The sequence below is a fragment of the Talpa occidentalis genome, unplaced genomic scaffold (assembly GCF_014898055.3).
Source record: "Talpa occidentalis isolate TD23 unplaced genomic scaffold, MPIMG_talOcc4v2.1 talOcc4.15, whole genome shotgun sequence".
Taxonomy (NCBI): domain Eukaryota; kingdom Metazoa; phylum Chordata; class Mammalia; order Eulipotyphla; family Talpidae; genus Talpa; species Talpa occidentalis.
In genome coordinates, this window is record NW_023601543.1 from 81470191 (window position 1) to 81497390 (window position 27200).

The 27200-nt window shown below is 45.5% G+C and overlaps 2 protein-coding genes across 5 annotated transcripts in view; one reads left to right on the forward strand and one right to left on the reverse strand.

The window, feature by feature from the left end:
- CTPS2 (CTP synthase 2) overlaps positions 1-27200 on the forward strand; it is an 82863-nt gene that overhangs the window by 33416 nt on the left and 22247 nt on the right. For all 4 annotated transcript variants that reach the window (XM_037512665.2, XM_037512662.2, XM_037512661.2 and 1 more), the window contains exon 14: positions 23867-23963. In XM_037512665.2, coding sequence (XP_037368562.1) covers positions 23867-23963 — 97 coding nt within the window. The remainder of the gene's footprint in view (positions 1-23866; positions 23964-27200) is intronic.
- S100G (S100 calcium binding protein G) lies at positions 10946-14349 on the reverse strand. Its single transcript, XM_037512666.2, has 2 exons — positions 14215-14349; positions 10946-11087 (listed from the first exon to the last, which is right to left on the reverse strand). Exons 1-2 carry the CDS (start codon positions 14347-14349, stop codon positions 10983-10985), a joined length of 240 nt encoding a protein of 79 aa, XP_037368563.1. The 3' UTR covers positions 10946-10982.

Here is a 27200-nt window from a genome sequence, read left to right on the forward strand (position 1 = left end):
CACCTGCCTCTAACAGGCTCCACACCAAACCGCTGTGATGGGCTTGCTTTTTCAACAGCTTTATTGAGATATAATTTACACACCATAAAATGTAGCCATTGAAAATGATGACCTTCTAGCATATTCACAGGTTTGTGCCACCATCACCGTAGTCAATTTTGGAGCTTTTTCATGAGTCCAAGAAAGAAACCCTGTGTCCTTGGCTGAACCCCCCAAGTTTCCTATCCAGTGGCGGTAGGCGACCATTCATTTGCTTTCTCTATTGATTTCCTATTGCAGACAAATGGAATCATACAATACGTGGGTTTGGTGACAGGCTTCTTTCACATAGTATCATGTCACATTCTGTCTACGTTGTAGTATCTGTCAGTACTTTGTTCCTTTGTGTTGCTGAGTAAATACTTCATTGTATGGACATACCACATTTCATTTATCCATTCCATCAGCTCGTGGACATTTGGGTTGTTCTCACGTTTTGACTTATGAATAATGCTTTGATGAACATTCTTGTACAAGTTTTTGGGTGGACATCTTTTCTTTTTTTTTTTTGGTGGACATATTTTTCATTTTGCTTGGAGTGGATGTGGGACATGTAGTCATGTGTGTTGAACCTTTTGAGGAACTGCCGGGCTGTTCTCTGAAGTTGAACATTTTACATTCCCATCAGCAGTGTAGGAGGGTTCCAACTTCTCTGCATCATCAATCCTCATTATCAGCTGTCTTTTGGATTATAGCCATCCTAGGTGTGTATATCTTCTTTGGAGAAATATCTGTTCAGATCCTTTGCTTGCTTTTAAAATGGGCTATTTTTCTTTTTATTATTAAGTTGTAAGAGTCGCCATATATTCTAGATCCCAGTTTCCTCATCAGATAGCAGATGTGCACTTTTGACATCTTGGGCAAGCTCATTCTTTGTCACAGGGGCCATCCTATGCCCTGGAAGATATTTACTAGCTTCCTTGGCCTCCACCCACTAGATGTCAATGGTACTCCTCTTAACCCCCAAGAGTGACAATGAAATTACCTCCACACTTTGTCAAACATCCCCTGGGACCCAGACGCACTAGCCCCCAGGGAGAACCACTGATTTAGAGAAATCAAGTTCTATTCCACGCCCCCCCCCATTATGACAGCCATTCATTTTTTTTTATTTTATTTAATTTTTAAAAAAAAAATTTTTATAGAGGCATGTTTTTCATTTATTTATTTGTTTGTTTATACATGCACTGGGTACAGTCAGAAGCGCGGGAGGGTGAGAGAATTCACCAGAGCCAGAGCGGGGAGCAGGGCAGGCAGAAGGACCGAGGTACACTGCTGAGGGGAGCAGCGGGCGGCAGGAGAGGTCTGCGCGCCATGTGGGACCCTCCTTCAGTGGCCGGGGAGCAGCCGGGGATCGAACCGGCGCTGCAGAGGCTGCAGGCAGCTTCGCAACACTGCGCTCAACCGCTGTGCCACCGGGGAGGCCCCCAGCCATTCATTTTTTTTAAATGGGTTAGAAGAAAGCCAGTATGTCTCCTTGTAACCCCCTCTCCTTCTTAGAAAATGTGGCACTTTTTTTTTTCTGCCTTGCCTTTTTCACATAGCACTCTATGGAGTGTACATCACTCCATGGAAGAATATAGAGATATTCTTGACTCCTTTTATAGCTCGCAATTCAGACCATAATGAACCATAACTTCCCAGCCAGATGGTCCTGTTAAATCTTATGCTCAGAAGACCCAATACTAGTGAAGAGTTCCTTATGAGGTTTTAATGGGAATATATTTCCTGATTAATGGCCGACATGGCTATGCAGGCAAACCGTGGATTCTCTTTCCTAAGATAACACTTCGGCCTGGAAAGTGATTTCACCAGTAGGTGCCACTGTTACATAGCTTTGGCAGGGTTCATTCTTCCATGACTATCCTTTACTGTGTGTTAAAAAAAAAATTATATACAGGGTAAGAAAGCCCCATAGAAAAGCTGTGAAACTCATCCGTCCCCATCTCATCTCACTTCCTTTCCCAGAGCCTTTACCCATTTCTTTGTGATGCTGCAGAAGATTGCGTGTGTGTGTCCACCTATCTATCCACACACACCTATGGACGTGTCCCCTTTTAATAAATCCGTGTGCTGGCTTGCTTGCCATACCTCCCCCCTGCTTTTTCTACAGATCATTTCACATCAGTGCGAGGGGATATTCCACAGCTCGCCCTGCTCTCTGCATCATTCTTTGCTTAATCAGCCTCATTGATGAATATTTAGGTTGTGTCCCTCATTATGCTACTTTAAATCATGCTGCAAATTAGTATCTGTGTACATATGTCTTTGTGTCCACACACACTTCAGGGCTGGATTCCTGGAAAGGGGGGGGGTGTCGCTGAGTCAGAGGAGATGATAGCTTCTGTGCTCATAAGTGAAATGAGAACAATAAAACCTCATTGCTACTGAACATCTTTATGGCCTGCAATCAGTTTGTTGGAGAAAAATAGCCTTAAGAGCCAGCATTTGTGACGGTGGTGGGAAGTCTTATTAAAGAAAAAAGACTAGGGGAATACAATCAGAAGGCAACAAACACCAGGAAGCCTGGGGATTCACTTAAACGAGCAAAATAACAATGACTTACAGTGGGAATGGTCATTTTGACCTTTCTCGCTAAAACAGTAAACAGTTTTGGGAAACCGAAGCCTCCTTTAGGGTATATTTGCTATTAAAATCTGTTTTGTGTGTGGGTTAGGAAAAATAATTTTTCCGCTACCCTTCCAAGTTCCCGACTGTGACCCCAGGCGGGAGAAAAACAGGCAGAAGTTTAATAGCACGTACGCCTCCTGTACACCTGAAGAGGCCCAGGAACTCAAGTTACCTCCCTGAATTCGGCAAGTCCTCATCTTAAGTACCATTTTCAGCTAAACACGAAAGAAGCCGGAGGAAAGTCAATTTTGGAAGGTTAGTGGGAGAGATACAGTAAACTAAGGCCTGTTTGTTATGCAGATTTAAGTTGCTGCCTTCTCCACTGATGCATTCCTAGGAATTTAGTCCTCTTCCTGGTCTTAGAGGGAGACACCTTTACAAATGGAGATTTCCTTTATAAATGTAAATGTTCTTCACAATACAGTAACTTTCACTCAGGGTTTGGGGCTTCTCCTACATCTGCAGTTTCTTAAAAACTCAAGATAATCCTTAAATAGCTCAAGATAATCCTTCTGCCACAGAGGCTTATTTTGGGGTGGTATACTCTGCTTCTCTTCACGTGCCTTCGGACCCTTCTTTTGTCATGCATGATTAGTGTGTCATGGTTGCTTTGAAGATCACTAGAGACGTTGGCATGCCGGACAGGTACCTAAGAGGTATCCGATCACATGAAGGAGAAAGATATTTCTCTAAGCGTGAAGGTAGAGTCTTTGTCTCAGAGTACCCGGAGAGAGTGACTAAAATTGATTTATTGTGTCATTTTGTTAGTGCGCCGACAGGGGGACCCCCAAACTTGTGCATTCTACAGGAGTCTGGCCATCCATGCTCATGAAGATTACAAAGCATATTTAGTGTAAAAGAACTTAATTTTTTATTTTTTTAAAGATTTATTTATTTATGCATACAAGAACTGGGGTGTAGGCCAGAGGTGCGGGGGGGGGGTTGAGAGGATTCACCAGAGACAGAGTGGGGAGCAGAACAGGCAGATTGACTGAAATACACTGCTGAGGGGAGCAGCAGGTGAGACAGAAGAGGTCTGCTGTGCCATGTGGGTCAGCTCCCTGGCCAGGGATCGAATTCATGCTGCAGTGACTGTGGACTGCTTCATGGTGTTGAGACTTAATCCCTTGTGCCACCAGGAAGGCCCAATATTTAGGAATTTTTTGGCTTTTGAGACACAGATAGGAAGAATGATCTCAACCAGGGGTTTAGGTATGTAGCTATGCTTAATTTTAGCATTTGTCTTTTGTTTATTGAACATGGTAGCTTTACGAATCTGATTTTTCATAAGATACAGCATCCTGAAAACAGAATCCATTGTCCACTTTCAAAACATGTCAGCACACATGCACACCTGGGTGGTGGTCTCAGAAAGGAAAGGCGAGAGATTTGAAGCATTTTACACAGATGGAAGTGGAAATTTCAGATTGTGGTATTTGATATAGTTATAGGGCAGGGAGAGGGGCAGCCCAAATCCTTCCTGGGGACCACCCTGTTACAATATTATTTCAGTTTTAATTATTCATCATACATAGGGCTTTTCCTGCTCCTTTTTGACCCAGGGATTTTCAGAGTCAAAATTAATTTTCTGTCTGACACAGTGGATTTGTGACATAGTCGCCTATAATTAAAAGTCAATTCAGGTGAAGGGTAATTTGTGTTATATATTAAGGATAATTAACGTATGACACTTTCCTGTCTTCAGTTGAAGCCCTGTTTGAAATATTTTCTTCTTCCATGTTACCTTTCCACAGCTTTATGTGGATAGCAAATTAAGTTACGGTGATAAAAGAAAAACCAGACAGTCACTTAGAGTCACCTTTAGGCAACTTTTATTACTTTGAAGACTGCTTTGCCTTTAGAACATCGAAGTAGCCTTCTCCCAACTAACAAAAAGATTTTATAGACGTCATTTGGAGCCTAATTTGGGCTTTAGAATTTTCCCCCATAAAGCAGTCCTCAAGAATACACTATAATCCGGGTGAAATAGCTTTTTATGGATCAGCCCGAGAGCCTATGGTCATTTCAGCCTGTCTGTGAGGATGATAGACTCAGAGTTAGTGTCAGGCCGTTGGCCACAGCAACTTCTTTCTCTCTGGAGAATTCTTCCAGGAATGATGGCTGCTGTCTAATGACAAGGGCATCTCTTCCACCCACCCTCCACCTTCCCGAGTCTGGGTTTTGAAAGGAGATGGCAAAGCCTGGGGTGAGCCCCCATTAGTGAACACCAGGTAGTATATAATCTTAACAATAAATGAATGACTAATGAGTACTTCATAGCTAATGTATCTTGAAGCTTTTGTACCTTGAACTCACTAGGAACTGCCTAGTTATGTCAATCACTTGAAAGATTTTTTTTTGCAGTAGAAATAAATGCAGCAAGTGGAAAGAGTTTTTTGGTTTTTTTTTGGGGGGGGACTCTCGCCGGCGGCCGGGGAACGAACCGGTGCTGCAGAGGCCATGGGCAGCCTTGCAGCCCAGCGCTCAACCTCTGCACCACCAGGGGAGGCCCGAAAGAGATTTTTAAAATGGAAAAAAAAAAATCACTAGGTTTGGAGCTTGTCCCCTTAAATACTGTCCTAAATACAGTGTCTTACCATGAGTTACTGCCACATCCCTGCTTGTGGCTTAGTTGGGGATTCCAAACATACTGGGTAGTGTGAGAGTCTGCCCTGTGAATGCCGCAAGAGTTGTCATCTAGAACGTTCTTCTATGATCGAGTGTATGTGTGGCACCCAGGATGAGGGCCACTAGCCACACGGCGCTACGGAATACAACTGAATTTTAAATTGTATTTGATTTTAATTAATTTAAATGTCAATAGGCACATTGATTTAGTGGCCACAGTATTGCACAGACCTTACATGCTTATGAATTCAGAATCTGGAAAAATACTGTGGGCCACAGCAAGAAGGAAAGATTATCAAAGACTTGGAGACTTCATGGAAGGAAGGGAGACATAGGCCAGGCTGGAATGTCCAAGGCGAGGTGATAAAGTAGCAAGTAACTTGGCTAGAACACATGGCACCTGTAGGGAAGCGGGCGGAGGAAAAGGAGGTGGGTGTGACTTTGTGGAGGTTCTCGAGTGTCAAAATCCTGAAGAGAACTGGTAAGATAATACCTGTCAACTGTGTCATGTCATGCGCGCACCATCCCCGTTACTGAAGGCGTGCCAACAGAATGGGTGCTTCGGGAAGAAAAGATTGGCGTGAGAGATTGAGGAATAGGAGGGGAGAAATGACTCCGGAAAAGGTACCTCATCACGTTTTATGCCCCCTTCAGTCTGCAATCTCAGAAGCTAGGTCGGGGGTGGGAGTGGCCGTAGCTGCACTTGGCTGGTGGGGTGGCGTGATGGCGCAATCAATATTTAGTAACTGGAGAGTCAAGACTCACTCACTGGTCAGGGTGGAGCCATGGCGGGAGTAGAGGAAGGAGTGGCAAGGGGAGGGAAGGTGACAGGTACCTGTGCCGGAGCTCTGGTGGAGGGTGAGTGAAGCACACGCACATATGGAGGGGTGAAGGTGTGTGTACTCCCCAAATTATATAGGTAAGTAAATGATTGGCAAACCAATAAAACTTGTGAGAAGAAAAAAGAATCATTTCCTCAGGAAATAACTACTGAGTCTCTCCCATGGGCCAGGCCCCTCACTGGACTCGGGACTGTGTCAGTGAAACAACATTAAAAATCCTTGCCCTGGTGGAGCCAATGATGGCGTGAGGAGTGGAATTTTGTGGCTGAAAGTGCTGGAGGTGATTCAGAGGCAATCCAGGGGAGCTGTGTTGTCTGTGGAAGATGAGAACAGTGTTGGAAACCAGGCCACTCTGTGACAACTCTCCCCCCACCACACACACACATTGCAGACTCTTGGTTGGTGCCCACAGCATCCTGAAACATAGCGGTGGCTCCTCTGCCTCGCTGCTCCCTCTGTGACCTTGGTTAGCATGGTGACTAAGGACTGAGGCTCAGACGCCAGTGTGCCTTTTTGTTCCTCATACCTGGCTTTGCACTCTAAACATAGCGCGTGTGTTCCCTGAACTGCCTTGCACTCGGATGTCAGGTCCGCTGTGTTTTTGAATGTCCAGGCGCCTCTCAAGGCTCTTTCTACAAATCCCAGTTGAAACACTGCTTCTTCGGTGAAGCTTGTCCCTGGCCTGATCCCACATTTACTGATTTTAAGTCTCAGAGGGCTGGAAACGTGTGTCTTTTATGGCATTTTGTGTAATGCCCCGCCCATAGTAAGTGCTTTATATATGTCGGAGTTGAAAGAGATCATTGATATTTACTCAGCAACGGGTTGGTGGTGATTCAGGGCAGAGGCTACGCGGCAAAGCTAGTGTCACCTCGATTAGATGGTAGAGCTTGAAAAATACACACAACAAAAAAATAAAACTCCAAGCTGTAGACTAATTAACTTATTAATAAGGATGTGAACATCTTAAATAAAATATTAGAGTGCCTAATTTAACAGCATTAAAGAACAATTGATCACGAGTGGATAGGGTGTTTGTTCTGGGCATGAAATCAATGAATGCAGTGTATTGATCAGACAAGAGACAACGCCAGATTGCCAGAGGTGCTCAGGAGGCAGTCTTCAGTATCTAAACCCTGGTGCTTGCAATTTCAAAACAAACTAGGAAGAGATGGGTACCTCTTAAATAAGAGAAAGGATATATTTTACAAACTGAGATCCAATAGTAAACTCAGTGAGGGGAGCAGTAGGGGACTCCTATCAAAACCAGAAACCAATAAAAGGTGTGCACCATAGTGGCTAATAAATTTGAAATGAGACCAACTAATGCTGTTGAGGGAGTGAAGCTGGTATTCTGCCTGTTTGTAGAAATAAGAATCTACATACGCTTTTGGAAAATCAATTAGGTGGTTTGTTTCACAAAGCATAAAGATATTCAAATCCTCTGATTCAGGCATTTGCTTCTTAGAAATTCTCCTAAGGAAATCTGATATATTGACAGAGATGTGAACAGGTGAACAGATAGGACATTTTTTAGGAGAATTAGAAATGACAATAATCTAAATGCCCCACAGTGGGAAAAATTAAGACTATTATGGGGTATCCCTACAGTGGAAAATAATTAGTCATTAAGAATGTGTAAGGCTTTTGATGCTATGAGGATGTGCTTATGTTGAATTAGAGTGATACCGATTGTATTTAAACATTCCCTTACTGTGTATAAAAATCTCTGGTTTTTGTGGAAGGGTTAGAAATCATTTTTTTTTTTTTTTTTTTTTTTTTAAGATTTATTTATTTATTTATACATGCACTGGGTACAGTCAGCAGCGCAGGAGGGTGAGAGAATTCACCAGAGCCAGAGCAGGGAGCAGAAGGACCGAAGTACACTGCTGAGGGGAGCAGCGGGCGGCAGGAGAGGTCTGCGCGCCATGTGGGACCCTCCTCCGGGGGCCGGGGAGCAGCCGGGGATCGAACCGGCGCTGCAGAGGCTGCAGGCAGCTTCGCAACCCAGCGCTCAACCGCTGCGCCACCAGGGAGGCCCCATTTTCTTTTCTTCTGGTTAAATTTCTGAATGCTTGAAATAGCTTCCAATGAATTTCTCAAAATTTACATAGTTATATTTTCTGACTTCCCCAAACAAGAGGTTGCAAAGTGGCTTATCATGAAAAGCAACAATGTGGTATTTAAAAAAAATTTTTTTTTTAATTTAAAGTTCATACAGTGTCACTTGAGCGGAGACACATCCACAGAGCTGAAAAATCAAAATATATGACAAGATAGAGAGTGAAGAGTGGCTCTCCCACCTCTGCCCCCATCTGCCCAGCCCTCCGCAAATATGTAATCACTGAGATTAGTTTCTAGTGTGTCCTTCTGAGGTTTTTCTAGTGCACGTTGAAACAAATTTAAATATATGTTTTTCCCCTACCTCCCCAGGCACTGTCTACTGCCTACTCATTTTGTGCTGTCCTGGCCCTTCTTACATCAACTAGGACTTCCCTGTCTGTGGTCTGTAGGGGAGGAATAACCTTTTTCTACCCTTCAAGATTTTTTTGGCTGTCTAAATGTGAAATTGACATAAGACAAATTAACAGGAGAAAAACAAATGTAGTTAGGTATGTACATCTAGCGATCTCACATAGACATGAGAGGTCCAGAGATATATAGGCAAAAGCAAGTTTTATGCCATCTGAGCCAGGGAATGGGCTAGGGGCCTGGGGCTTCAAGGGAAGGAGGTAATTCACAGGAGGATATAAAGAGCACATGTTCGGTAATTACATGTTTGCCTGCCATACAGAAGAAGGGGCATGGAGATAGGATGTTATTGATGGCTCTTTTTTTTTTTTTTTTTATTCCTGGGCCAGGCTCCCTATCTAAATTCTTTTTTTTTTTTTTTTTTTTTAAAGATTTATTTATTTATTTATACAAGCACTGGGTACAGTCAGAAGTGCGGGAGGGTGAGAGAATTCACCAGAGCCAGAGCGGGGAGCAGGGCAGGAAGATGGACCGAAGTACACTGCTGAGGGGAGCAGCGGGCGGCAGGAGAGGTCTGCGTGCCATGTGGGACCCTCCTCCGGTGGCCGGGGAGCAGCCGGGGATCGAACCAGTGCTGCAGAGGCTGTGGGCAGCTTCGCAACTCAACGCTCAACCGCTGCGCCACCAGGGGAGGCCCCTATCTAAATTCTTTTAGGCAATGAAGGGAGAGATAAAAGTTTGTCCTTGAATATGCTGGGTCTTAATTGCCTTCAGTTCAAAACACTTGCTTTGAGCCCTTTCACATCGAATTCCTCAGATTTAGTGTGGCCCTTCTTCCTACCAGGGACCCGTCGCTTAGTGGGTGAAGGAGGTAGGTGTGTGGAAGGGGGCTTCACTGCCTACCTTGGAGCTTCTTCAAGTGCATAAGCACACAGTTCAAGCTCTCTGGAAACGATGGTAGCCTCCTTGACCGACACCCTCAGCGAATACTTTAGATTGGGTTAGAGAATTGAGTCAAAGGCAGTATTTTCCATACAGTGGTTCTCAGGTTGAGGATGAGATTGCAGCAGAATCTTTGCGAGAGCTTGTGTAATGTGAAAAGCATTCAATATTGTCGTTTCCTCCATTTTGAAAGTGGAAATAATTCCTTATCTTTCTGATCTCAACCACAGAAAGTAAAGCATAGCAATTGTGCTCTAGAGCATGAGTTGAAAATAAAAAAGATTGAAAAACATTGTTCAATGGTATGCAGGATCACTCCCAAAGGCATTCACATTGGATTTTTTTGTGAAGGGAGGGCAGTGGTGGAGCAAAAAAAAAAAAAAAAAAAGAAATCTTCCTCCATGTCAAAAGCAGGGCTGTGCATATAGTACACAAACAGATACGCACAATAATGCGCGGAATTAAAACTGCATCGGGGACGATTAGTTAACAAATGCTTACCAAGGCTCATTAGGAGGGCGACAGTGAGCAAAATGGTTGAGAGACACTGTCCACGGGCATGTGGTCCTTGCACTTGTTGAGGAGAGAGTTGTGGAGAGGGTAAATTTAGAGCAGATGAAGAGCTGGTTTCCACGGCACGTCTGTGGAAGGAGGTAGGAGTGGACCAGCTTGGACTGACTTGGACTTTAATATTTTAACTCTTTTGTAGTAAGGGGTAGAGGAAAACTCCCTTCCTCCCAAACTCACCCCCGCCACCCAGCTGGACTCAACAAGTGGTGCGTGAGTGGCCACTCGCAGATAGCGAGTCCCAGCAGTACTGGATGCCAGAGCTGGGGTTGCCCTGAGTCTTCCTGTCCCTTTTATTCTAGACGTTACAGACCAGAACTGAGGCCCCCTGCTGGTGACGGCGTGGAACTGTCTCCCGGTCCTGTGGTCCTTCCCTCCCAAGAGGGAGCCCAGTGAATGTTGGGAGATGACTCCAAAGACATGGGTCTGTTTTTGGAAGCCTGTTTCTCACTAGCTGTTGGCTAGAGTGAACTACGCGTTGAATTTGGAAATGCATTGAGCTCTGATTTGGGCAGGGCGAGCAAGGAACAGGTTTATTCTGGTGGAAGAACGGCGTGAGGGAGTGGGTTTGGTACGTGAGCAATCTTTCCCAAGTCCTGGTGAAGACTGTAGAGCTACTCTGGTTCTCTTTTTCTTAAATCTATACCATGAGGTGAATCAGACCAAAGATACTTTGCATTTTATTGCGCTCTGGGGCTGAGTACTTGACACAGTGAGAGGTATGTCCAAGAATTTCTTTATTAGCAACAGTTGGGTGGCCAGATCTCTCTCATGGCAAAGAATGAAACAGACATTGGCAATTTCACATAGGATAAAACCACATTCCCAGACGGTCTTCTTTTGGTGTCTGCTTTCTTTCCTTCACTGGGATATCTTCTTTACTAACACCTGGAATTCTTCGAAACTAACTTCTCCATCGCCATTCTTGTCCAGTTCCTGGAAGAGCTCATCTATGGTGCTCGGACCCTGGTTTTGGACAAAGAAGATGGGATGGTGAGAGGAGAGAAAATGAACATTACTATTCCACATTCTCTGGAATTCGATTCTCTGAAATTTGGGGCACTGGGTCTGTCCAAGAAGTCTGCTGAGTTTTCGTCACGTGTTGCTGGGAGTTAGAGGATGAAAAACTAACTCTCGCTGTGGTGTTACTGCTTCATATCACAGAATGGGCTATTGTTTACTCCCGCCAACATTTGTTATTTTAATATTGTTAACGTGTATTCTAATCTAACTGATTTCCTAGGTAGTCTTAGGCATTTTTCTTTTTCTTTTTCTTTTTTAAGGATTTATTTATGCATACAAGAACTGGGGTACAGGCCAGAGGCATGGGGGGTGAGAGGATTCACCAGAGACAGAGCGGGGAACAGAACAGGCAGATCGACTGAAATCCACTGCTGAGGGGAGCAGCGGGTGAGTCAGGAGAGGTCTGCTGCACCATGTGGGTTGCTCCCTGGCTGGGGATCGAACTCATGCTGCAGAGGCTGTAGATAGCTTCATAGGTTGTGTCTCAACCCCTTGCACCACCGGGGAGGCCCTTAGGTAATTTTCTAAAAATATTCCTTTGACAGGAAGGACGAGTACTTCATTAGACTGCTGGGGGTGTGGGGGAGCGTGGATCCACAAATAGTTGAGGACCCTGCCCCAAGGGTTCCCAGGGAGCTGGTCGGTGCCTAGGGCTTACCGTAGCCTGTGCAGCCCCTCCAGCCACCCTGTGGAGAAGCTCCACGTTACAGGTGGGGAAACAGGCTTCGAGACAGCCGCTAACTAGGTCCAGGGCCCACGGCTGGTAAGTTGAGGGCTTAGGGTTCTCACAAGGACTCGCGCGCCCAGCCCCGTCACCAGCAAGCATCCCAGTTGTTCCCACACCCGGGGCTCGGCCCATCTCTATGCCACGCACGATGACTTTGGCTGGTGGGCTAAACAGATTGACAGGTCCGCTCCCAGGGGTTCTGATTCAACAGGCCTGGGGTGGGGCCCGAGAATCTGTTTTTCCAACAGATCCCCAGACATTGCTGACGCTGCTGGTCCAGGACTGACCCTGCTCGGGGACCCCAACTTGAGACATTACATGAGGCCCTCATGTCCAGCTCGATTCCCTTTTCACTACTGACAGGTTGGACATGTCTGAAGCCGACTTAAGTTTTGTCTTTACCATAAAATTCAAATCTTAAAGCCATTACAACGCTGACTTTCAGGTATGGGCGTATCTGAAGTAACAGTTGAGTTTATAAGTTAGCATATATATTTTATAAATATAGATATTTAAGTACATACAAATGCATATATACACACACACAGAGAAATAGACCACGCAAGCACCGTAGACTGATTTTCTTAAGACTGCCCACTAAGTGTTGGTCTTGTCGATAGATCCTACTTAGAACAGTGAAGCCCATTTATAAGTTATCCTCAAATTAAAAAAATAAAACTGTGGTAACACCTCACATAAACTCTATCATCTTAACTACCTAAGTGTAGGTAAGTGTGCGGTTCGTAGTGTGTGTTCATGTTGTGTGTAATAGATCGCTACAGCAGGGAATGCTTTGCCGCCTGAGATTCCTACAGAGGAACTTGGCCCATTGCCGTTAATCCCCAGACCAAACTGTTAGTTTCTCAGCATCTGTTTTGTAAACACCTAACACTGTTCTCCTGGAGCATTTGCTAGAATCGAAAGCAGATGAGTGAGAAGTAAATGGGGTATAGCTTGGGAAACGTTAGTGAGCCCAATGGAAATATAATCAGATATATGACTTAGTGAGCAGAGTTCTCGAAATTTCCTTTAGTCTCCCACCTTTATCCAAATTGTAAAAGTCATTCATGCTTTTTGTAGGAAGAACATAAAATAGAGACAGAACAAATCACCAGTCTTACCTTTCAAAACAGCTTGCGTCAATGGCCTAAGCTTTCCCGTCACTTGATTATTTTTCTTTTATTGTTATATTTCTCCCTTTTAGTATTATTCATACTAATTATGATGCTTTTTCTTCCTTTTGGAAAATGTGCGTATTTGAGAAGTCAGCCTTTCTCAGATTAAGTTCTGACAAGTAGGATAATAATTTTTTTTTAATTTTTAATTAATTGTATCTTTTCTTGCTAGCTCCTTTAACTTTTTCAAAGTTATTTTATGTTTTAACTATAAGAACATGAATAGAGATCAGATTATAAGGTCATTGAATTCAGCTGCTTTTCTTTTATGGACTAAAAATGGAAACCTTCTCCACAACTAAAACCAGAAACCTTCACATATATTGGCAGAAGGGACGTTTCTGGTTAAAAACTGGGAAGCAAATTCTTTTTTCTGGAGTTTCTGCTAAATAGTGGCCACATCGACATGACAGTTAGGGCGTTGCTTCCCAGCTAAAGATTGCTTTAGTTGCAAAGGAAATCGAGCCAAGAGCAAGGCCTTTCCCTGCTCCTGCTTGCCTCCAGGTGCATTTTGATGTTGACAACTCTGGGATGGTTTTGACAGGAAACTTTATGGCTGAGGAAATTTAATCCTTTCCCATAAGTTGTTTAGAAATGCCTGGTTGCCTCATTAACACAGATTTAGATGCTTAACACAAATAAATACAAATGCTTTTGAAATATAAACAGTGTCCACCGAGGGCAATTTGTCAACTTTAAACCGGGTTTTCCTAACAGACTGCCAGCTAAGGGTTGGCCTTGTTGAGGCATCCTACCAGGAACAGCGAGGTGTGTCCAAGGAGAGCTAATATCGTTTTACAGACCTCTTGGTTTTCCTAAAGCCTGGCACAGGCGTGCTGCAGCCTTTGAGTATGTTTATTGTAGACCTGGCGTGGTAAAAGTGTGGCCTGTGTTTCCTCTGACCATGGCTGGTCCTGGACAGTCCTGCTGAGGCTGGTGGGGAGGGGTAGAAGCCTGCTTTCTAGGCGCTTGCCCTCTGCAACGTGGCCAGCCGTCAAGGGAGGAAGAGTACATGTCCGAGTGCCCCCTTCAAGTGACCCCCCGCACCTTGGGTGCTGTGAGGATTCGTGTCGCAGACCTTAGCCTCTCCCCGGTGTCCTTTCCTGTCCCCTCAACCCCCTCCCACCAGCAGAGGTCCGCTTCCGGGGCTCTGCAGTTGGCCACTCACTTTCAGCAAGCTGGGGAATTCAGCCTGAATCAACAGCCTCAGCTCCTCCTTCGACAGCTGGTCGGGGTCACCTTCTTTGGCAGCGTATTTTGCAAAAATGTTCTTCAGTTCTTCGGCAGACTTTTTCACACTCATTTTGGTGTCCTGCAGGTTTGGGGGGAGACGTGAACTTACCAAAAAGCTGAAGGGGAGTTTCCTGCTGAAGATTACCGGCAGGATTTAAGTGCCATTGGGCTGGCTCCTCCATATGAGAGGAGGTAAATGAAGAAAAGAGAGAGAGAGAGAGAGAGAGAGAGAAGAAAAAGGGGGGGCAGGGGAAGACATGGAAGGGAACCCTAGGAGCTGTACCAGTAACTGCCAAGGTGTTCTACAGATCATCTTAGACACTGTTAAATGTCTGTTCTTCCAGTACATGTGTTCGGGTATAGTCCCCAGAACCACTTTTTTTTTTTTTAAAGATTGATTTTTATTTATTTATTTAATTTATTTATTTATACAAGCACTGGGTACAGTCAGAAGCGCGGGTGGGTGAGAGAATTCACCAGAGCCAGAGCGGGGAGCAGAGCAGGCAGGAGGACCCAAGTACACTGCTGAGGGGAGCAGTGGGCGGCAGGAGAGGTCTGCGCGCCATGTGGGACCCTCTTCCGGTGGCCGGGGAGCAGCCGGGGATCGAACCGGCGCCTCAGAGGCTGCGGGCAGCTTCGCAACCCAGCACTCAACCGCTGCGCCACTGGGGAGGCCCCAGAACCACTTTTTTATGTACCCGCTCTGCATTCTGTGGCCGTGGTCTTGGAGAACGCCTGGCCACAGATTCTAGCCTCTGAGATACTGGTGATATCTCTTGATGGCACAAAACCACCTTCTCTCCAGACCTTTATCTTTCACACCATTGTAAAAGAAGCAGAATATCAGTGCAAGCAGACAGCGCTCTAGGTAGTACCAAAACTGCACTTACCTGGTTGCCCAATGAGAGGCAGCTAGCAAAACGCAGTAGCAATGAAGAGCTGAACAGGATGTGAGACTTTTATAGCCTTTACAGACACACCACCCTGATTATAAAATTTTCCTTTTGTTTGTCATTTAAGGGTAATTATTAATGATTTTTGAAACCCACGTGGAAGATGGCACTCACCTCCTAATTAAGGGCAAGAGCCAATAAAGGCCAATCTTCTCAGTTGCTTAATGGGTCAGAGTCCCAAGAGTCAGCTTGGGATTTTTTTCCCCCTTAGATTATATTTCCCCTCCAACATGGAATTATGATATTTGTCCACATTTCAAGAAACATCAGTATATTTTACTTTTCAATTTAGTTGCATATTTAGGCTTGAGAAATAATTTTCGTCACATCCAGAAAAAAGTTTTAAAAATGACAGTATGACCGCTCAAGTCCCTCTGCAGCTTTGTGCATCTTAGGTCCACGCATATTTGAATAAATGAATGAAAGAACAGAATATTCATTCTTGAATATGAATATGAATATCACTGAGAAACAGTGGGGGAAAGCAACACAATAATTTGTGGTTCTACTTGGCAAAGCGAGATCACCAAGAACATAGTCTTCTTTCACCTTTTTCGTTATTTGTTGTTCTTATGTCTTGCTTTCTATTTCTTATTATCTTTTTCCTTACCAAATATAGTTTTCATTCTAAAACTTGTGAACGCACTTGACTTACTTTTAGTCCACTGGAAATGCTTCAATCTTTTCGCAACTGCCAGGATTTAAAATTGGAGATAATGTTTATTTCTCCTGCAAAGAGTTCTATGAAAGAACTAGGACGTTTCCAGAGACCATTGATCTGCTGCTGATTTTGACTCACAAGAAGGGGTTCCAGATCCATGTTAAAAGCACTCGCCAGCTTTTAAATCCTTGTACACTTTCACTCTTGTGCAGTTTTCTCTCACACTTAATCATATCATGTCCAAATTGAAGAGTGACATATTGGACTATTTTTTCCTAATACTTTTCAGTTCTAAAATTCTAGGGTCTTACTTATTTTGGTGCACAAATGTGAAATCTTATGGGGTTCCCTCAAAGCTTCCCACCAACCCCGAACCTTTATCACTCCATGCACCTTTACTGTCCTACAAATATTATTTGAGCTTTTATTACAGATTCTTTGATGTGAAATGCATTAGTACTGAAATATGTATTAATTCACTTAGAGTAAAGGTAGGCATTTGCTTATACTTGACACAAAAATATCCTGTGCATTTTAATCAAGGCTCGAGATAATTTCTGGGTTTTGGGGAAAAAAGTGATTTTTGTTGAGCAACTGTCACAAGAAATTCCTTTTTCCTCTTATGTCTTCTTTAAAAATTTCAAATCTTTGGGAAAGTTGCGAGAATAGTCAGTAAGCATCAACTTTCCTTTCATCCAGATTCTCAAATCACTCACATTTCCACATTTGTCCATCTATGGACAGACAACTCTCCCCCTTGAACACCTGAGAAGCCATTATAGGCATCCAGACGCTTGCTCCCGAAACCCCTGGGCATCTGTCTGCTACCCAACCACACACCCACAGAGCCTGACCGTCCATACTCCTATCTCCCCGGTGGGTGAAATAACATCTTCCACTATCTGTTCTCTCCAGCGACCACTTGTGAGCTGAAATCAACATGGTACTTGTTATATTTCTTGAGTGTATATGGAATAAGTGATTTTAATAACTATAATTACTTAATAACTACATAGTGCATAAACTATATGATTTTATTAGGTATCTGACAGGACACGTGGCATATATTCTGTTATGATGTGTATATGTATAGATATAAATAACTCTAAGAAAAACATTTGGTTAACAGTCCTGTAGGCTACAAATCTCTCATTTCAGAGGAGGACCTGGTTCAGTGAGACCAGAGCTGTTTGCTGTCAGAACTTGTGCTGGTAGTGAATGCTAACAGACCTTGAAAAACGAGCCATGGGTCGTCTTCAAATTGCACTTGCTCTTCTCTGCCATCACATCTCCCCTCTCTTATGTTCTCTTTACCTGTGGACTCAAGCGTGAGGCTAAAACCTCAGTGAGAAACATGAACTCCATCAATAGATATTCTCATGAAACATTAACTAAACATGTATGGAGATTGGCAATAAATACAGGGTGTGTTCAAAAGAGTGCATTTTGAAACTAGAGAAGGGGGGAAAATGACAAGCACAAGATTGGTAATGGAAAAATGGAGAGGCAAAGGTTATTTCTATCCTTGCCATTCAATTGCTCGATCTTTGGACAGACTTATGTCTTTCCTCAGAAAGCCACGGGTATCTTTAACAGCTCTGGGTACCACGGGTCTCCTGAGCTCTGCATTCTCCTCGAAGTTGACAGCAGGAAGCACCTGTTAAGGGCATTCAGGAAGAGGGTACAGTCAGTCCCCAGGCCCTGGCAAGCAAAATGGGCACAGGTTTGTGTTATCTTCGTTCCTGAGATTTAGGAGGGACCCTGATTACCGAAAGCTGGGGCCTGCCTGCAGGTGCTGGGTGGTTGTGTTCCCAGAGGCCCCCTAACTATAGCCCTTGCTTATTGGGGGCTGATCTTCTCCATGGGCGGTGTGCTGCCTTCATCCCCCAACACTTTACCTGGGGAACCCCCCTCTCCCTCCCCCGCCACAGGACTCCTGAGAAGTGGAGACTTTGGTCACTTTCTCTAGAGATGTTCAAGGACCTGCTCGAGGTCATGGCTCTGGGGAGGGGTCGAGCTGGGATTCCGGCCAGGCCCAGCATGCACCTTACCCACCAAGCCACCTACCCCTCCACAGGACAGCGTGTCTATGAAGCAAGCCGGTCAATGTTAGCCTAAGACCCAGAGGTAGCACTTATACCTACTTCTTATGTTCACACCTGAAGGCACTACTTCACATGTCAAGGTTTCCTGATGGAAGGAACAGGCCTTCGTTTCCTGGAGGAGAAATCAAGTTAAAATAGAAAGCAGATTTAGAGGATCACTGGAGGCTTTCGTCTTGGTCAATTCCAGCCCCATGCTGCTCTGAGACACCCAGGTTGGGGATCAGGAAAGGAAGTAATGGCCTTGCGTCAAGTGAGAGGCACCCTTGGGTGCGGCCCTCCCCCACAGTCTGCTGAAGGGCACCCCTTGCAGCTGGGCACTATCCATGGCTTCTCAGACACCCCCCTACATCTCTTAGGACCACCCTAGTCCCTTATCTCTGGTAGTTTTTGAGAACAATCTAGGGAGACTTAATTACAGAGCAGTTGGTAAGACCCCGACTCTGTGCTGAGCTCTGGTGGAGACTGAAGGGGTGGTCCCTGTGCTGGGGCACTCGCATGAGCGGAAGAGCAGGCCTGTGGGAAATGCCAGCCACGGCTGCTGCTGCATCAACAAATTTCCATAAACTTAGTGACATGAAGCAACAAGCATTTACTTTCTTACAGTCCTGGAGCTCGGAAGTATAAAATGAGTTGGCCGCATTCCTTCTGGAAGCTCTAAGGGGAGCGTCTAGAGCTTCTAGAGACCGCTTGCTCTTGACCCCTTCCTTAATCTTCAAAGTCAGCAAAGTAGCCCCTTCTAATCTCTCTCTGCCTCTCCCTGTTTCTCTGTCTCTCGCAGCAGCACATTTCCTGCTCCTCCTCCGGCCCTCCCGCCTCCCTCTTATCATAAAGACCCTGTGGTTACGTTGGGTCACTTGGATAACCTGAGGGAGCCTTCCCAGCTCCAGAGCCTCGGCTCGATCACATCTGTAAGATCCCTTTTGCTATAGAAGGTAACACTCACAGGTTCTGGGGAGTAGGACTGGGGCGTCTTTGAGGTGCCACTATTCAGCCAAGCATGAGGACCAACTGAAAATGCATGAACAGCACATGCGTTATTTATTTAAGAGGGGATCCTAGCAGTGGTATTAATTAGGGGACAGTAAGGAGAGGTGGAGGGGGTCCCTGAAGCACAAGCCATGTGGAATGGAGGGAGACGGCATCTTAGGAAAGTATCACAGAGGTGACAGGTGTGGCTTGGGCTGGGGAGGGGGCACAGAGGAGCCTTTGGCGTGGACTTGTCTGAGTCAGGGCTGCACCACGAGCTAAAATAGTTGGAGATCCTGAATGTGCTGGAAGCTGAGGCCCAGGCGGAGCTGTGTGTGCTCCGCAGTGGTGCCGGGTGAGGCAGTGTGAGGTGCTATAATATGGATACCAGATGGGTTCATACTTGATGCTCGACTTGAATATGGCTTGAAGAGAATCAAAATCAGAAACAGGCTTTAAAAAAAAGAACGACAACAAAAAAAAGAACAACAACAACAAAAAAGGGCCTCCCCTGGTGGCGCAGCGGTTGAGCACTGGGCTGCGAAGCTGCCCGCAGTCTCTGCAGTGCTAGTTCGATCCCCGGCCACCGGCGAGGGTCCCACATGGTGCGCAGACCTCTCCTGCCGCGCCCGCTGCTCCCCTCAGCAGTGTACTTCGTCAGTCTGCCTGTTCTGTTCCCCACTCTGGCTCTGGTGAATTCTCTCACCCTCCCGTGCTTCTGACTGTACCCAGTGCTTGTATAAATAAATAAATAAATAAATCTTAAAAAAAAAAAAAAGGAACAGAAAAACCTGTTGAGCAGGAGGAAAGGAATGTGCTGGGGACATCCTTGTGGAGAATACTTCAGGAATATACTACGAAATCTGAGAGATTTGTCTGTGAACACGTCTGCTGGGAGGTAAGGTCCCTGGATGAAACGTTCAAAGGCAAGGACACGGGGGAAGCCAGCCTTACCCGGACTCTGCCACGTAGGTGGGAAGGCTTCTCCCTCACACACTGCCATTGAGGAATTTCATCTTTGATAAGAGGACAGCGCTTCCCTAGACTTTATTGTTTGAGGCACCAGGACTCATGACGTCTTGAATCCATTACACTTTTATCATGGTCTGTAGAAACTTCGGTAAAGGTTAATTAGTGGTGCTTTTACATCTCTTAGAACTTTATCACCACCAATATTCGTTACTTATTGATCCTTTTTTATTTTTCTTATGCTAGATGGCTCAGTTCCAAGAAATCACAGGTCTCTCGTGGGGCCTGTCAGCCAGTATTTAGGCAGAGTCAGAGTGGGCAGAGGCGACCCTTTTGTAACGGAGGGGACATTCCCTCCCTGAGATGCAAAAAAAATCTCAGGTATATTGGAAATGCTGGGTTCAGAAGGAAAGCATTTTTGAGGTTCTTTTCCTTAATCACTCAGTAGTGATCCAAGATATCTTCGGAAAGTGTGATGATCTCTTGTCTCGGGCTTTTTTGTGGAAGGACTGCTGGGAACAAAGACGTCCTTAATTTTGTTGCTGAATCAGGGAGCTTGTAATCCAAGACACAGTCTGCTGTCATCTTTAGAGCCTGGAGGATCGCCTGGAAACTCTGCAAGGCGGCTGGTGGGGAGATGTGGTGCTTTCTGCCTCCCCAGCTTCCCCTTCCAGAGTGCTGGGTGCCCTCAGCTTGTGCCTGGCCTGGTCAACCTTCACTGAGTGTGTCATGGGGGTCCCCCAGCCCGCCCTCCCAAGCCAGACCCCAGAGGGCAACTTACCTGACTTTGCTCTGCTTGTCTCCTTTTCTCCAACCTTCAGGGTATCATTCAGAGTCGGAAAACTACTTGCACGCACTGCCCCCCTTTGCTCTAACACTTTCTTTGCCTTTACGGCTGGTTACTGTGCTCACATGTTTTAACCAGAGGGTCACCGTGGAGGAACACCCTTGGTGCTCCTTTCCCGGCTGTCATTCCAGGAGAAGGTTGTGTTGACGGATCCTGAAAGCGGCCAGGATGCGTGAACTGCTACTGTCATGTAAGGCCTAAATGTACATTTCACCATTTGGGCCTTAAGTTTGTGTTTTCATTGAAGTAATACTGTGCGCGAAGTTGCTTTTTTCTTTTTTAGACTCAAGCCACTTTACTGAAGGGCTTCAAGGGAGGGAAGAGGGATGGGGGGATGAGGTCCGATGCCCTTGGACCACTGGGGATCTCCCCATGTCCCCAGCTTCCCAGACACAGACAATATGCACCAAGTTTTAAAAGCCGACAGTTGCAAAAGGCCTCTCAGGAAAAATTCAGCAGCCCTCACCTCCGCTCCACCACCCTGGACTCTGGCAGCTGTTTCTCCTGCTATTTATCTCCTGTTTCTAAGTGGGCCCCTCCTGGGGCTCTGTCAGGAATTTGCAGATCTTCCCTGTGGCTAGAGGCACTTCCCTTCTCTTCCTCACCCCCACTTTAATGTTGGAATTCTTCTCTGGTCTTGCGTTTGTCAGTTTGTTCCACGTAGGCAGTAAGGCAGGTTTCCTGTCTTCGGTTGGGTTATTTGACTCTGTCCTCAATGCTTCATACTAGAACATTTCTTGACTACCAAAGACAATAACTGAACAAACTGCATGAAAAGACTCTTCCTGGGTAGACTTCATCGCTGTAAGTCGGGGTGGGCTGAGGACCACAGGCCAGGACGGCTTCGTGGCTGTGGGCCTCCCAGATGGCGTAAGCGGAAACTGAGGCTGTGAATAAACTTAGGACTTCTTAGATTCTGTGTCGTGTGGTGCAGTCTTATCTGCTCTTTCCTAGAAAATACATAAGGGGCTGGGCGTTTATAAGCAGCTCAGGTTTGTGAACTGGACGCTAATGCCCTCTCTCACCCCTCCTCAATAATACTATCTAGCCATAATTAGCCAAGCAGAGAAGATAGGAAAGAGACGCCAAGGCCAAAAGCACTTCAGAACTGAGCACTCCATCCAACAAGGGGGTAATCAAGTTCGTTCTCCACCCCTTCCCCTCAATGACTCTTAGAGTGTACTTGGGACACAGGGTTCAGATGGCTTGGAAAGTTCTGGGGCGTTGATAAGATCAGACAAGTTCTTGGAAAATTTTTACCTCAGGAAATTACAGTTGTGAAGGATTTCTACAGAGCAATATGTGGCAGTTAGGGTTTGGGGGGGAAAGAAACGGAAAGGTTTTTATGAGCGGGAAGCTTGAGCAATCCGAATTCAGCAGGTTATCTCGCCGGTAGCCTGTTCTCACAACTTAGAAAAGAAAGCTGAAATGAAGTCATGAGAGGGTCTTAAACAGATGAGGAAACAGACCAACGCCTGGTGAGAACAGGCTCTTCGTAAAAATCACATGATTCTGAATTTCTGTGAATTAATCATCAAGATAAATCTGAAATGGTCGAGTCTGAGTTCATTCGCTCACTCGTGTGTCCGTGCGGTTGGTACCATGGGCTGTTGCTCACCTGTGAGGGGCTGGGCGTGCTGTGGTAAGGAAAAGCTGCTCCGGCTCTCAGTCATGTAAAGTCTAGCACACTCTCTGCACCCAAACCGAGGATGAGAGGATGAGAGGACAGACCAGGCCAGCAGAGCCCCCTGGACTGTCAGCTCCGTGGAAGCTCACAATGGATATGCTAATTGAGTTGAGGCCTCAAGGTGGAGGATGGCTTAATTTAAGAAAAAGGGGGTGGGGGTGGGAGAACATGTTTGGGGTAGAGGGAACAGCACGTCCTGAGTCCCCATGTGGGAGGAAGGAAGAGGCAGTTGAAGAACTGAAGATGGTCTCGGTGACCAGAGCTCAGGGTGCACGGGGAGTCATGTGGGGTGAGGCTAGAGGGTTAGGCTGGGCTGATATCCCAAGTCAAGGATTTCAAGCAGGTGCTACTCTGCCTGCGCCTGCAGGGTGGCCTGGGGCCCTAGGAGGGGGAGTGTGGGGCAGCCTGTGAGGAAAGTCTGGCTGTGGTCTGAGTGAGGGGCTGTGCTTTAGTTGGAGGTGGGAGCCTGTGCATGGGAAGTCTGGAGGGGGTGAACTGACAGAACTTGACAGGTTAGATAGGAGGGGGGAGGGAGAGGGGGAGAGGGTAGCATGCTGATCTACAGAATGTGCTAGAATAGATACTGCTTTTTTTTCTTTCAAGAAAGGAATTCTAAAAGTGCTTTTGGTATAGTGCCATACCTCAGATTTATTTCAGGTTCTCTTCCAGACCCCCCGCAATATAGCAAATGTTGAAATAAAGTGAGTCATTTGGTTTTCCAGTGTGTGTGATAGTCACATTTGCATCAGACTCTAGTCTGTTAAGTGTGCAATTGCCTTATGTCTTAAAAAATGCACTTACTTTAATTCGCTGCGACCCGGAGACGCAAAGTGAGCCCGTGCTGCTGGAAAAATGGCGCCTGGAGCCGTGCTTGCTGCACGCTGGCCCCAAACCTTCCATTTGTGAAAAATGTAATATCCGTGAAACACAGTTGAGCAAAGCACGAAAAAAATGAGGCATGTCTGTGCGTCTCCACCAAGATTGACAGATTTGCTTCTGGAGGATCTTTAGGGAATGAAGTAGGCAGTGGGAGGGGGTTGTTATTATGGGGGGATGTGAATACCAAAGTGGGAGGCCCCAGAAGCCCAGAACACGAAGAGTGAACATTGCCTGGACCGACAGGTTGAGTAATGACAGGAGGAAGGTCATAAAGCTGCTCCTGATGAATTTTTTACGAGTGATTTGAATGACTGATGAGAAGCAGAGACGAAAAAGAGCGCGCTAGGAGGAGTGTGGAAAGCATGGTGATATTGGAGGAGGAAACTTGGAAGGAATGATTCGATCTTATTGTTTAGGGAGCATCCTTACCCCACTGATCATTCCTCTAAAAGTGAAGCTTGAAATTTGGGAAATCACATTTTTACAAAATAGCAAAACCAAACTTGTTTTGTTTTCGCAGGTGATTGATATGCCCGAACACCACCCCGGCAACTTGGGAGGAACAATGAGGCTGGGAATGAGAAGAACCGTTTTCAAGACTGAGAATTCAATATTAAGTAAGTTTCTCAGATCATTTGTTTTCCAAGACCTTGGTCTTTGGCATGGCTGAACGTGCAACGCCCGGTGGAGGGGCACCCCGCCCTTCCACCAACCCCTTCCCTTCTAGAAGCTCTGCCTCTCACCTGTCTGCCCCTGCGTTGGTAGTACACACACAGACGCCCCTTCTCCTTTACTCTTCGTGAACCCTGCCCAGGGTGGGCTGCTTTGTGAGTCAACCAAGGGCCCTGAGATGCCCCTGAACTGGGAGACCCCTGATTCCAGCTCAGTGCTTTTGCACCCACTCTTCTCTCCACTGCACTGGGCCCCGCTCCCTGTTTAATTGCTGCGTGTCTGGCTGGTTTTAGTGGCTAATTCATGGACTTCTTGAGAAGGAGGGCAGCTACGTCTCTCACACTGTGTTTCTCTGGTCCCCCGGAAGCTCCAGCTTGGGGAGAGGAAAACAGAATGTGGCTTGCCACCTGGCATTGGCTGGTTTTCCTACTCCCGATAAGGTTCTCATGTCTGTGGCACTCTCCCCGCCACCCCACAGAGTAACATATTTTATGGAAATAACCATGTAAAACACCAAAGTCTTTAATTCAACATAATAAACAGATCTTGAGGGCCTGCTCCGTGCCAAATGTGTTAGATTCTGCAGATACAGGAGTGAATGGTACCGATACCAGCCCTGCCCGGGAGCCTCAAAACCAACAGGAAGTGTGATAGAGGGGGTCATGAGGTGCTAAGAGGGCCAGGTGCAGAGGAAGGGGACCCAGGTCTCTCAGATGTCAGCATCATTCCTGTGAAGTTAGAATACTTTAGAAAAATGCCTTCTTGAAGGAAAAAAACCAGAAATTGTGAGTTTCTCCTCTAGAGATGATAAGCAGCTTCAAAGAATAGAAATAGAAAGCTTCCTAGCAACAATAAGAGTTTAAAATGGAAAGGTTTCAAGGTATACACTTTTCCCTACTTCCTCTGGATAAGAAGCCATTGTTTCCTAAGTGACTCTTTTTCCTTAAGAATTTAAGAATTGTTTTCTCTTTGTACATATTAGCAATTCTTTGGCTTTCAGATGTTTTCAAATACTTTGAAACTTGGTTCAAACAATTGCCTAAGTGACAACAGATGGTGAGTGAGACATGGAATGCTTTAAAATTTTATCTGCTATAGAAGATGCAGTGACAATCATACCAGGCTTTTAAAAAGGGCATTGTGTTCAATATGTTTAGAAATTGGATCTGTCTTTTTTTTTTTTTTTAGAGGCATGTTTTATTTATTTATTTACTTGTTCATTTGTTTTGTTTATACAAGCACTGGGTACAGTCAGAAGCGCGGGAGGGTGAGAGAATTCACCAGAGCCAGAGCGGGGAGCAGAGCAGGCAGAAGGACCGAAGTACACTGCTGAGGGGAGCAGCGGGCGGCAGGAGAGGTCTTCGCGCCATGTGGGACCCTCCTCCAGTGGCCGGGGAGCAGCCGGGGATCGAACTGGCGCCGCAGAGTTCGCGGGCAGCTTCGCAACCCAGCGCTCAACCGCTGCGCCACCAGGGAGGCCCTGGATCTGTCTTGATGGAAACCAGCCTGATTTAAAATTTTTTTCTTTACAGTAGACACAAAAATGAGTTGATGATTCTTATCAGTCTTAAATATAACACCAACGTTTGTTATTTCTTTTTTTTTTTTAATTTTTTTAAATATTTTTTATTTATTTATTTTTTATAGAGGCATGTTTTATTTATTTGTTTGTTTGTTTGTTTGTTTGTTTGTTTGTTTATACATGCACTGGGTACAGTCAGAAGTGCGGGAGGGTGAGAGAATTCACCAGAGCCAGAGCGGGGAGCAGAGCAGGCAGAAGGACCAAAGTACACTGCTGAGGGGAGCAGCGGGCGGCAGGAAAGGTCTGCGCGCCATGTGGGACCCTCCTCAGTTGGCCGGGGAGCATCCGGGGATAGAACCGGCGCCGCAGAGGCTGCAGGCAGCTTCGCAACCCTGCGCTCAACCGCTGCGCCACCGGGGAGGCCCCATTTCTTATTTTTTTTTTAAGATTTTATTTTTACTTGTCTATTTATGCATACAAGAACTGGGGTGTAGGCCAGAGGTGGGGGGTGAGAGGATCCACCAGAGACAGAGCGGGGACAGAACAGGCAGACTGACTGAAATACACTGCTGAGGGGAGCAGCAGGTGAGACAGGAGAGGTCTTCTGCGCTGTGTGGATCAGCTCCCTGGCCAGCCAGGGATTGAACTTGTGCTGCAGTGGCTGGGGGTAGGCTGATAGTACTGAGTCTTTAACCGCTGCACCACCATGGAGGCTCTGTTTGTTGTTCAATTAGTACCTTTCACCTGTCTTGAAAAATTTTTTAAATTGCTTTATTGAGATATAATTTCCACACCATACAATTCATAAGTTAAAAGTATACAATTCACTGGCTTTTATCGTATTTACCGGGCTGTGCAACTCACCACAGTTAAGTTTGAACATTTTTATCTCCTTAAAAAGAGATCCAGTTCCCTTTAAAGCTCACACCCCTCCCCCCAGCCTTAGCAACAACTAATCTACTTTTTGTCTCCATAGATTTGGCCGTTATGGAATCTTATGTGGTATTTGTGTTTGACTTCTTTTGTTAACACCATGCTTTCAAGGTTCATCCACCTTATAGCAGGTCTCAGTACTTCACTCCTTTTTATGGCTGAATACTATTCCATTGCATGGATATACCTTCACCAGTTGATGGACTTTTGGGTTGTTTCCAGGCCTGTGTTAAATTTAAATTGTACTGAATAGATTGTAAAAGCCATGTGAGTGAGTGTATGACCCTCTGGTCCCCAGGAGGCATAGGGTTTGCCTTCCTGCCTGTGCCAGATCTTCCACAGTGTCCCAAAAAGGCTGTGACAGAGATAAGAGATGAGATTAGGATCACCGTGCAGGGCTCTATTGAGTGTCATAAAAATATAAAAGCAAATGGCACCATGGTGTTCTGTGGGTTTTTTCCTAGTTGGCATCATCTTTGGTAGGAGCTTGCATTTTTTTTTTTTTTTCCCAAACTGCCACCTTTCTTTCTTAGGATTTATTTATGTACTTTTTTTTTTTTTTTTTTAAGTAAAAGAGAATACTTTGAAGTAAAACCAAAGCCTAAAGTTCTAGGTACAATGGCTGAATTACTAGAATGATTCTAATTTTTATCTTCATTGAGAACAATTCTTTTCTTAGTCACCTGTTCCTTAAGGATTACGAAAACGATGTGTTTTCTTTTCTCTT